Source organism: Equus asinus, chromosome X (assembly GCF_041296235.1).
Source record: "Equus asinus isolate D_3611 breed Donkey chromosome X, EquAss-T2T_v2, whole genome shotgun sequence".
NCBI lineage: Eukaryota > Metazoa > Chordata > Mammalia > Perissodactyla > Equidae > Equus > Equus asinus.
This window is the reverse complement of record NC_091820.1, coordinates 124,742,842-124,754,843: the sequence shown is the minus strand read 5'-3', so window position 1 is coordinate 124,754,843 and position 12,002 is coordinate 124,742,842. Positions and strand designations below refer to the sequence as shown.

General features: G+C 42.5%; 1 protein-coding gene across 1 annotated transcript; it reads right to left on the bottom strand.

The window, feature by feature from the left end:
* Positions 1-3,549: 3,549 nt before the first annotated feature.
* On the bottom strand, positions 3,550-9,454 carry BRS3 (bombesin receptor subtype 3). Its single transcript, XM_014832753.3, has 3 exons — positions 8,870-9,454; positions 6,937-7,288; positions 3,550-5,518 (listed from the first exon to the last, which is right to left on the bottom strand). The coding sequence occupies exons 1-3, from the start codon at positions 9,301-9,303 to the stop codon at positions 5,105-5,107; spliced, it is 1,200 nt and encodes a 399-aa protein (XP_014688239.1). The 5' UTR covers positions 9,304-9,454; the 3' UTR covers positions 3,550-5,104.
* Between the last annotated feature and the right edge of the window lie 2,548 nt (positions 9,455-12,002).

The following is a 12,002-nucleotide window of genomic DNA, read 5'->3' as shown; positions in this document are numbered from 1 at the left end:
GTGCTGTTGCCCGCGCGCGCCGCGGGAGGGGCGAGGGGCGAGGGGCGCGGGGCGCGGGGCGCGGGGTGCGGGGCGTGGGGCGCAGGGGTCCGTCGGTCCGCGGGGGCCGCGGCGGGCAGGGCCGAGCCGGGCCGGGCCGCCACTCCGAAGGCGTGGGAACCTTCCCACTCGGCGGGCGCCGCCATCTTGGGGGAGTGGATGGGGTGGGCAGGACAGGTTTGTCTGGCTGGAGCAAAAGAGGCGCCTTCTTCGCCCAGAGGCCCCTCCTCCGTGTGGCAAACAAGTCTTTTACTCGTTTCTTTAGGGTTTTTCTAGGATAGGCGGAGGCTCTGCTTCGTTTGGGTAGCCTAAGTTCCTATCACAGGGTTTGGTGTCTAGTGCGTACTGAATGAGTGAGTGAGTGAGTGAATGAATGAACGAACGATGGGTGGAAGAACCAAACGTCTTTTCGAAGCTTGATCCCCTTCCTTTTATTTCTCCGGTGCCGCCTTCAGGCTGGAGACGGACTCTGGAAAGGGAGGGAGGGCAGCAGTTGCCCCCCTCTCATACTCCATGATTCAGAGATGCTCAAGCTCCAACCCTGAGACTTAAATGTAAGCATCGATGTGTAAACACCAGCTTTACGGGCTGACTTGTTTTTTTTGTTTTTTTTTTTTTTGTCTTTTACAAAGACACGGAATGCTTTTTCCTCTAAACAGAACTTTTCCCCCGGGAATTATACATAGTGCTGAAAATGAAGAGGTCTGTGTTTTTTAATTGGGCAGGTATTTCTTGGGTTCCTACTAAGTACCAGGCGCTGTACTAGGCTCTGGCGACCCAGCAGTCCACAAGACAGGCACAGCTCGGGGGTCACACACACAAGTTGTCTGGGAAATGAGAAGACAGAAGAAGAGCTGGATGCTGGAGAACAGCGATTCTCAAACTTTTTGGTCTTGGGACCCCTTGACACTCAAAAATTATTGAAGACCTTCAAGAGCTTTTGTTTATGTGGATTATTCTTATCAATATTTGTCACACTAAAATTAAGACAGCTATTTAAAAGTATATTAATTCCTTTAAAACTAACAATAATAAATCCATTATGTGTAAACAAATTTCATAACCCAGACTTGAGGGTGGGGAAAAGCTTCCCAGAAGAAATTATTTTTACTGTTCTAGTGACCTTTGCTTCTAAACATAGCGGTTGAGTATGGGTTCTAGAAAATCCTAACTCCCCAAATACTAGCTGTGTGAATAGAGTAACAACGATTTTTAAATAGTAGGTTGAGTTTGGGGGTTGTTTTTTTTCAGTTACATTTCGTTTTCATGAAGTTCTTGTTCTGCTGGGGACTTGGACAACTGACCTTGCGTGCGTTTTTATAATATAGATAACATCAGTTTTATTTGGTTCATTTAACCATTGCTAAATATTTCTTGTTGGTTCCAAAAATAACATACAGCTGTTTTCAGCCATGTGTTATTGGGCTCCCATTTTGTTCCTGAGTGAGTTCACAGCTTAGGTGATAATGTGCTACACAGCCCTATTGCGCACGACACTCAGAATGCCTGCTGGATCTGTGGGCCCCTCTGAGCAGGTCGCCAAAAAGATTCCCTAAGCCTAGGTCCCATGTGACCCAGCCACCCTGACCCAAAGTCTGTCCAGAGGCCTGTGAGGGGACCTGGCAGGGTAGCCGTGCATTCTAGACTAAATTGGACTAATGGAGCCAATAAGAGCCTCTCCCAGGCAGAGGAATGAGTATGGAACAGACATGGTCAGGGCAGCACAGAAGCAGGGAGGCCCACACAGGGAAGGTAATAAGCAGAACAGGCCTGCGGTGGAGGGGTGCCCCAGGGCTGAGGGGAAAAGCTGAGGCAGTGAGAGGCTCACTGAGGCGCCATCATAGTGGAGCAGTGGAATTGGGAGCTCAGCACACTTGTAGCTACAATGGCATTCTCTTTGGCCATGAGACCTGACAGGTTTGTTTTTTTTTTTTTTTTACGATGCTATTGTCTCTATGAGGCCTGGTTCCTGTTTGTTGTTATTTCCCTGTGTATTCATAGAATTAACTCCCTAGTGACTGAGGAAATCTGGAAGCATCTCTGTCTTTGTAACCCGTGTTTTTCAAGCTTTTTTGCAAGTTACAGAAACACTCAAGGTAACAAGCGAAAAGGAGGGACCTTTATTTTTATAAAGATAGGAGTAGCTCCTGAAACTCCAGGCTAGAACGTAGATGGGCCGCACGAGGGCCACTGGACCCAGAAGGTGAACCTGTCCCAGAACCGAGACAGCCGGCTTCTCTGTGGATCTCCTCTTCACTCTTCTCTCTTTGACCTCTGTAAGGGGTGATCTGTGCTGTACTCCTGGCCTAATAGGCCGAGGCCTTCTTAGTGGATAAAAATACAGTAACCTACAAAAGCAGAGATTGCATGGCCAGAGAAGTCACCTACCTGGCCTAGGAACTCTGTCTGGAAAACTACTAAACTATACCAAACTAGATTTTTTTATTTTTAATGACCCATTCGTGCTCACTCTGGGAATTTTCCTATCCTCACTTCCTGTAATCTCAAGACTTAGTGGAAATAAAAGTAATTCTGTTTGACAACAAGATTGATGGATCCCTGACTTAAGATGGTTATAACTGCAGAAATTCTTTAAACCTAAATTTGCTATTTTCAGTAGGTATGGCCGTGTTAAATGTTTTGTAGTGCTTTCAACTTCAATGACAAAGGCTTGCCCATCAGACGTTATGGTTGTACCTAAGTTTGTGGCTTTGTTTTCCTGCTTTGTAGCTTATTATTATGGTCCATTATTCTAAGCCTTGGGTCAGGGCAGACCCTGAGCAAAATTGAGAAGTATACAAAATTTGTTTTTCATGTGTCCCACCTCTCCAGCCATGTAGGACCTTCTCCAAAGAAATGAAACCTTCCAGAGTAACATTTCTGGCACCACAATAGACAGGGTTAAAGAAAGCGTGAATATTGGGGCATACTTTTAAGGTTAGTGCTGACAAAGATAATCTGTTAAAAAAAGAGACTACCCCCTCCAACAAAGCCACAAATTTTAATCTTAATTCCCCAGCTCTGGATGGGAGGTTGATGCCCTGTGAAACCATTTAGGGAATTATTTATGTATTTATTTATTTTTTGAGGAAGATTAGCCTTAAGCTAACATCTGCTGCCAATCCTCCTCTTTTTGCTGAGGAAGACTGGCCCTGAGCTAACATCCGTGCCCATCTTCCTCTACATTATATGTGGGACGCCTACCACAGCATGGCTTGCTAAGCAGTGCCACGTCCGCACCTGGGATCCGAACCGGCGAACCCCAGGCCACTGAAGCAGAAGGTGTGAACTTAACCGCTGTGCCGGCCCTAGGGAATTATTTTATATCAGATCCCTAAGTCACCTAGGGATTACGGAGCATGAAGAAAATGAAGGTTCTTTGACCTCTACTTTTATCAACTACTAAAAGGCGCTCTTGGCTTTTGTAATCTGGTACTTTTACCAAGTTATTTCTAAAATGTTATGCTTAGGAGAGTAAAGATGTAATTTTTACCCAGAGTGAGGAAAATGGTAAAATATTTTGGAGTTTGGTGACTTGAAAATCACTTAAACTTTCAAGTTAAATGGGTTCTCAGTTACATTCTGTCGGAAGGATTGTTTTTAGAATATAAAATTAGTCATTTAAAACTTTATTTCACATATATTTATTTCCCCCTCTTATTACAATGTCCAACTTAAAACAATACGAATACAATACTAACACCCCCCACTTTGAGTAAACCAATTTTACAGAAATGTAAAGTCTAGTGTTAATATATATCCCCTTTTTGAGCCACATCATTAGCAAAAGTTCACAACTACACAAGCCATTTAAAGAAAGCTCAAAACTACCAAAAGCACACCCCAAAATCAAGTTTTTGAAATACAAAGTTAACTACCTATAGCGCCAAACATATGCTCTAATTTGCCTCAAGAAAACATTTCTGAAACCACAAATCTGAATCTAATACATCTGTTGACAACAGTTGTTTGAAATAACAATTATTAACAAGCTTATAGCATCAGCAAGTAGGAGCAGAGGAGAGAAAATCAGAACCTTCCATCTGATTTCCAAGGGCAGAGACTAATTAGGTCATACTCTTACGGGTTCGAGGCATCCACTGAGTTGAATGAAGTCGAGCAGGAAGAGGGTCTCGAAACAGCTGCAAGCTCAGGTGTTAGGGATTTCCTGTGGTACTTCTGCATTTTTTAGAAAGAGGGCACTGCTTACCAGAAAGAAGTGAATTTCCTTAGAGGAAGAATTTCAGACACTGGGGGCTCACGCATTTTTTGACAGGGGTCCTTCCCTGGAGCCCTCAAATGACACCATATACGTGGCCATTTATTCTGCCTGTGAATAAGGCAAGTTATTCGCCATATTTCTGAAAGATAACTTTGCCCAATTATCAATCAATGCTAGTAGTTACGTTAAGTCCGTAAGTGTTGACCCAGTAAGGCGGCAGCCTGCCCCAGATCCTCACTCAGTATTGTACTTTATCCTCGCTGACCCCAACACACTTTCATTGCAATGCACAGCTTTAGTTACAGTGGAATAGAGATTAATGGAAAAGGGCAGTCCAAAAACCTGTGAAGGTTTATTTTTTAGGATTTTATTTTTTAAGAAAATGGTAGAAGAGATGTTTTATCTCTCTTTGATCCCCTTTTCATATGCAAAGTATAATCTCTAGATCTACGTCACATAATAAACACAAACAGAGTTTTATGCAACTCACAGGAGTATATGAGAAATTGAAAGCATCATAGATGTGATGGAAACAAATTAGGTTTTTAAGTGTCATCTTGTTTATTTTACCTTCCCTCCTATTCAACCTGCCTTACTGCCCACTGACATATACAAACATGTCTTTGTACAGCGAGTGAGGCTTCACTTTATTTAGCGAGCCCAATAACGTTAATGTTTGTACGTTGAAGAAAATCGTGGTTTGTCTCTTACTTATAAGGATCCCTCACTCCTAAGATTTCAGCACAATTCACAAACAACACAAATCCTGACACCATACACCTACGCGCAGCTCAGAGTCGGATACACACGCTGGCAGGAAAAAGACCCTTTTTAATTGAAAAGCTAGACTCTGTCATCTTCCTTCTCCATACTACACCCAGTGAACCAGGTCACACTAATTTCAGACACCTGCGTGCTAGCAGCCCCCGGGACCCTTCCCATCACAGCCAGGCTGTTGAGAGTGGCATCTGCAGGAGCGGGGTCGGGCACCTCTGCCTTGCAGCAGAACAACTGAGCTTTAAAATGCTGCTGGAAGGTTTTGCTCAGCCAATAAAGAGCGAAGGGGTTTACACAAGAATTGCTGAATGCCAGGACCCGAGAGAAAATGGTGACGAGAAAATGAACGGCAGAAGGATCCATGTAGGTTTGATAAGTGAAGGAACGGTAGAGGTACAGGAGGTGATTTGGCAACCAGCAGAGAGCAAACAGAGCCACCAGCACTAACACCGTCTTGGCAATTCTCTTCCGGGATTCAATCTATAGGAGGGAAGAAACATGGCAAAAAAAAAAATCGTTTAGCTGGCAGAGATTTTAAAAAGCCATTCTCTAGATTAACATAGAAATTTACAGTTAACAGGCTGGTGTCCCTTTGAACATGCGTTTGTAAGATAACTGGATGGGATGTGCAGGAAGGCAGCCTGTGGGTATAGAATGCGGTAAGTTAATTGGCGTGGTAACCCGTGATCTTGGTCTCATTAGCTCTAATTCAGAGACTCTCACCCCTGGTTCTGAGATACTCTAGGGTGTCTCCAATTATCTCAAGGAGTGTGGTGGGATTCTTGAAAATTTAATTTAATTAAAAAAAAATAGAGAGATCCTAGAGAAAACTGCTTTCACTGCCACAGCAGAGGCTGACTAGAGTAGAATATTCTTCTGGGCTTTATGAAAGTTGCCAAGTTGGTACCTAAAATTGTTTTTAACCTAGAGGAATTCTAACTATATAGTCAAAGGAATAAAGACCAACGTGCCATCCCTCATATGTGAAATAATCCTGCTTACACCCCTTAATAAGAGAAATGAACCGGATTAAGTGAAGACATTGCCTGTGGGCACAGATAGAGCAAAGATAAGTGTTCACATGGACATTAAATATGCAGCTTTAGCCTCCTGAGCACCACGACTGAACCAACCAAGTAGACTAGGTCCCCAAAAAGGCCCTGAGCTCTCCATGTACTGGTCAAGAAGCAAATGGAATCATCACCTCTCCCCCAAGAAAGATAGAAATCCTGTTTCATTTTGTTTTGTTAGTCAAATGGAAGAATGTGTTGGCAACATTCTTTTTATTCTGTTCCTATTTGTGAGGGGAGAGCACACCTGGCTCTTGCAATGATCTTAATGAAGTTTCTGTGTCCCGGTGTTCCCTTGCCGCTGGCACTTCATCCCTCAAGACCTCAGTTTACTCGTGTGTGTGCAAGTGGTTTGTATTGAACAATATTATGGCTTCCTGCCAGTTCTATCATCCTGTGAATTTCTCAGCCTGTTACACTTTCTAAAACAAAAGACGCTTCACTTTACAGGCTCACTTTGTGCGCTGTTCCTCACTATTCCATGGGATACATCATTTTGACTGCTCCCAAACTTCAGCATCCCCTTTCTAATGATAGTAGTCCTACTACTTATTAAATGCTTACTATGCACCAGGAAATATGCTAAGCGTTTCATCTATATCATTCCAGTCCCCATCTTCATTTTACAAATGAGGAAACTGAGGCTCAGAGAGGTTAAGTATCTTGCTCAGCTAGTGTGTGATAGAGGTGGAATTAAATCTTGGGTCTGAGAGACTCCAGAGACCATGACCATGACAAAAGTATTATATTGCTGTTGCATTTAATGCTCACAGGTGCAAAAGTCGGAATTTTACCTCAAATTCACGCATGAGTCCTATGAATACGTACCTGCTTGCGAGCATGGCTTTGTTCCTCGGTCGGTATGTTCAAGGTGCTTTTGTAAAGCGTTCTCGCAATCAAGGAATAATAGACAGAGATGATAGAGAGTGGAATAAGGTAGAACACCAAGAAGCAGAGCAGAGAGTGTATCTCTTGCAGGAGCCTCTCAGAAACAGGATAAGAGGCACACGCTTCAAATGTCCTGTTTCTGTTGGGATCTCGAAAAGTATAAACATTGGAAAATATAGCCTCTGGTAGAGCAATTATCATAGACACGATCCAGACGCAGCCAGCTTTGGCACAGGTCTTCAGGATGGCATTGGAGGGCTGTCGCTCCAGGGGCTTCACAACTGCCTTGTATCTAGAAACACATAATCATAGGCAAAGGGCAAAATAAGTATCAGAATTACAGAATCTTAGGATTACAAGTGACCTTAGTGGCATCTAGTTCTACCTCCTATCCATGTGTATATAATCAAGTCCACACGAACCAACTGGACTTGGTTATGGTTTCAAATACACATAACACATCCCAGTATTTTTTATTTATGCTAATCACCTTTTCCCTTATTCACCAATATGACATATTCCAGATTTGCCATTTTATAATTTTATGTGTAGATCCTCTATGTAGGACTGGTAAATATTTTCCAGCATGATTTTGTGTGATTGAGAGGAATTCGTTACCTGTGTATCACCTTGTGTTCTAAAAGACTTCCTTTTTGTGTAAGTGACTGATGTTAAACCTAATTCTCCTGTCTTCATGAGTGAGCAGTCATCAACCTTCCTGGAAAAGAGTTCCATGAGTTTATGCAGTAACGAGGAGGGGGTTAATTTCTTCCCTGTTCATAAATGCTCATTTGTTGCCCAAGCCGATCTGTAGGTCGATTTAGGGCAAGGCAAGGGGGAAATCAGAAGCCCTGTGCCCATGCAAAAAGACCTCCTGATTCTGACACATCCACCTGAAAATCGACATCCTCTAAGTAAATCTGCCTGCAAATACACGATAAAACCAGTTAAAGCAAAAATCCATGAAAGACCCAGGGAAAGCTTTTCCTCCTCTCGGATGCCAGAATCTGAAGAAGCTATTCCTTCTGGTAGTGCCAGGCATGGATTACTTACAGGCTTCTTGCAGGCTTTTTCAAGCATCACTTTTAACATTTGGAGCCTCAATTTTTTTATGCTTTCACAGTTATCATTCTACAATAGGAACACCAAAAAATGCAGTACAGAGACTGAGAACATCCTAAGAGAGCCTGAGCACCCTGACTGCCAGAGGTTCTCATACGCTCTGTCCATAGAGCTTCAACAGGCAGCCGGGATTAATTTATTTCTCTAGAAACGAGAATGTAAGTGAATGCCTATAGAGAAAACAGATACAATTAAGAGATGACATTATACTGAGTTACCAGGAAGCTGAAAACCTCACCGTTTTCCTGACATTAATTAATGTGATGAATTTCAAATAAATTAGATGCATGTATCTTTTTACCATTCTTCCAGTCGACAGCAATGCATATGTGTTCAATTTCACACCTATGCTGATGTTTTAATGTTGACAATATTGCGCCACTAGGCTGCACTAATGTATAAAGCATGAATTGTTTTTCTTTTACACCTGGAACAATTTGCCTTGCTTAATAAACTGGGGAGAGAAAACACGATTCAGTATTCTTTCAAGCAAACAATTACATTTCAAAGAGAATAAATTACCCCTAAAACATACAATTTCAACCTCTCCTCCGATGCTAACACAAGAATTTTAACGTTATTACCCCAACTTTTATTTAAAATGCCCCCCCCCTCCAATTTTCCAATCTTACATCCAGGTTATAGAGTGTGAGGAGAGCAGAATAGTAGCCAGTGAATGCTAAGTACAAGCTTTCCTTTCTTTTTGCCTAATTTCACATGCTGGCAAATATAACCGAGAAAAGAAACCCACCTGTCAGCGCTGAGAATTGTTAACGTGAACACTGATACACCAACAGAAGTGAGCCGGATGAAGGAGAGCACCTTACAGCCAATTCTTCCGAACAGCCATCCTTCTGCAAGGTAGTGTGTTGCATCGACTGGCACACAAGTTAGCAGAAGTAAAAGATCTCCAAAAGCCAGGCTGGTGATGAAAATATTGGGAACTGTTTGCATGGATTTGGTCTTGAAAAAGACTTTGATGAGAATAGCATTTCCAAGGATGCCCACTGAAATGATCACAGCATAAGTGATGTAGATGGCACACAATGCTTCTATTCCTGGAGAGTTGTCTCCGGTCCGTCCTTTTTTTGTGTTATCATTAGGAACAACAGAGCTTGATGATTCTGTGTCATTTGTGATCGAAATTAAAGTCTCATTAGGTGACTGAGGCTGTCTCTGAGACATTTCTTCTGAAGATTATGCCTTTAATATTTCTTCTGCTCAGTTCAAATGGAGTTGATTGTCACGTCTAATGCCAACGTCTAGTAACGAGATGGCAGAAGAACAGAGCAGAATGGCAAGCAGATTCAAGACATCCGGATATTCCTTGCCTTCAGTTCTGTGTCTCCCAGCATGCTTGGCTAAATGCTCACCGATCTGGCACTGAAGAGTGGGAGGTGGAGGAGTTTTATTGGCGTTGCTGTGACATAAGGAGGGGGTTCTGGGAAATGCTCTGCAGTTGCTTGTTCTTCCCTGTTGGGGAATCTTATGAATAACTAGATATTATAAAATAACGCCTATTGTTCCTTAGAATCACTCTGTTTCCATATCTGAGCACGAAGTTCTATACAGATGTTGTGAGTTTTCTCCCAGAACTCATTCATTTCTCTGCCATCCGGAAGATGGTCTAATGCATTTTCTTTTACATGATAAATAAGTACGTCTGTCCCCTGAAACCCAAACTTGAATCCACTCCTTTGGATTTAATATCTGAGAGCTGCTGAAGCAAGTAATCATTCCCTCTTTGGCAGGGGTGATGTCACGTCCAAGGAGGAATAATTCAGGTGACCTGGGCTTATCACCCGGCTCTGACACGTGGTAGTTCCCAGCTCTGTGCATATGCGCAGGGCCGTGCTGCACACTATCCAAGCAACCTTTAAGAGATGAAAAATCTAGGCAAGCCACCAGTTGCTGTGTCCTAAATGTCCTAATAAAACAGTTTTTTCCTGTTTGGCTGTCTGTTGTAATGTCATTTCTTTTTGTAAACGCTGTTTAGGGTCTCTCTCTTTTAAAATGGGTAAAATGAACCTGCCTCATTCCAAAACAAAATAATACAGAACACTGCTTGCAGTCCTGTCACAAAAGGACTTATAAGAATGAAAATCATTCTTTTCAAATGAGGACATACCATGGGTTACTCCAGAGATGATGCGCATGTGGATAACGCTCACATCAATTGAAGGAAGCAGAAAATTAAAACAATTACCTTAGTTCCAGCCAAAAAAAGCTCCTTGTTACAGAAAATGTAAGTATATGATTTATGTGTATGTATGTGGGGTGTGGTGTTGTTTGGGCGTGGGAGGCCAGCAGTTTGAAGGCATTTAATAATATAACCTGCTAGGAAATATTCTCTGAAAGGAGCAAACTCACAGGATAATCTCTCAGCTAGGAGAAACTTTGTGTAGTAAGGTGTCTATGAATACATCCATATCAGAGTTAGTCTGGAAAGTGAAATGAAACACAGCAAAGTATTTGGCCAGCCAATGAACAGGAGGAGCGAACAAAGATTGCTCTTTGTGCTGACAGAATAGGTGCAATAAATTCTACAGGGAAAGTGAACTGGATGAATTGAATCAATTATCTGGTTCATTTGGGCCCCCTAAACCACACCTATCCTCTACCCTTTATGAAATGATCTCCAGAGCTGGAATTACTCAGCTAAATAACTGTCTTTGGTGGGATTGGGGAGGAGGAATGTTTGGATAAGCCCAAATCCCTTAGCTTTTCAGTATATGTACTTAAGTAATTTCATGCACTGGGCTGGCCCTTTAAGATCATCTCTGCAGAAAACGGCTCTGTACTGTTCATATCTTGTTCTCACAAAGCTAATGATAAAATCTCTCGGGGATCCCTGTGTATCGTTTAGCAAAGAGCAAACAGCAGGTCCCCATTCACACCTTGGCTGCTGGCCACACAGCACTGTTTAGTAAGAAACAAAGGCTTCCGTGTGATTTCCAAAATTATCTGAATTCCAAAGATCTCAGGGACGCTTTCATCAGGCTGCAGCCACCAGGGTGCCTTTCCTCCTCCCCCTTCCATCCGATCAGAGGGGGTCAGGAGAGAGGAGTGGTGTTCTTGGATCTCTGTAATTCCAGAATCCCAGAATATCAGACATGGAAGTGACCTTAGAGATGATGAAATCAAATCCTCTGTTTCTTCAGAGGCAGAAATGAGGTTCAGAGGGGGACGGTATCTCATGCAAGGTCACACAGGTACTTGGTAGCAGAGCTGAAATGAAACAGGTTCTCTCTGGATTCGGAACGGTTAGTAATCAGTGACAAGAGCTCGAAAACACTCAGTTCCTGACAGTGAGCCATATTTGCTCATTCGGCACTGTGGACTTAGGTTTTCTGCATGTTTTATTAACCAAAGAACAAGAAATTTCCAGGCTAACGAACAAATCTTAATAGATAATTTAAATGCATCTGCCTTTATATCTACTTCTTTTACCTTATAATTCACCCACAAAACATAACCGTGTTGAATCATTTGTAGTTAAAGTTGCAGGGCACTTAGCCTATACAAAATGATGAGATTTTTTGTTGTTGTTTTCAGTGCATAACTGGTCAATATTATCATCCAAAGTTTTCAAAATCAACTATCCGGTTATAGATTAAGCAGTTATAATACAATCCTAATGTAGACTTTTAACGCAAAGGAAGTATTGGACATCGAACAAGTAAATTACCAGTTTTCTGAAGTTGGGTTTCCTGGTTCAGTCCAATTCAGTTAGCGTTGGTAAAATCTTTCTTAAATCTCCAAGGATCTTGGGATGTTAGGGTGTTGAAGAACTCTTCTCTGCCTCTGAGGTGGTGGGACGAGGGATTAGAAAACAGTTGCTAGAGAGAGGCTGCAAATTTGGCTCCAAGGTCCTCAGCCATCAG

Coding starts and splice junctions, on each gene's coding strand:
- BRS3 (XM_014832753.3), bottom strand. CDS start 9,303: ATGTCTCAGAGACAGCCTCAGTCACCTAATGAGACTTTAATTTCGATC. Junction 7,289..8,869: donor ACAATTCTCAGCGCTGACAG/GTGGGTTTCTTT, acceptor ATGTGTTTCTAG/ATACAAGGCAGTTGTGAAGC. Junction 5,519..6,936: donor AAAGCCATGCTCGCAAGCAG/GTACGTATTCAT, acceptor TCCCTCCTATAG/ATTGAATCCCGGAAGAGAAT.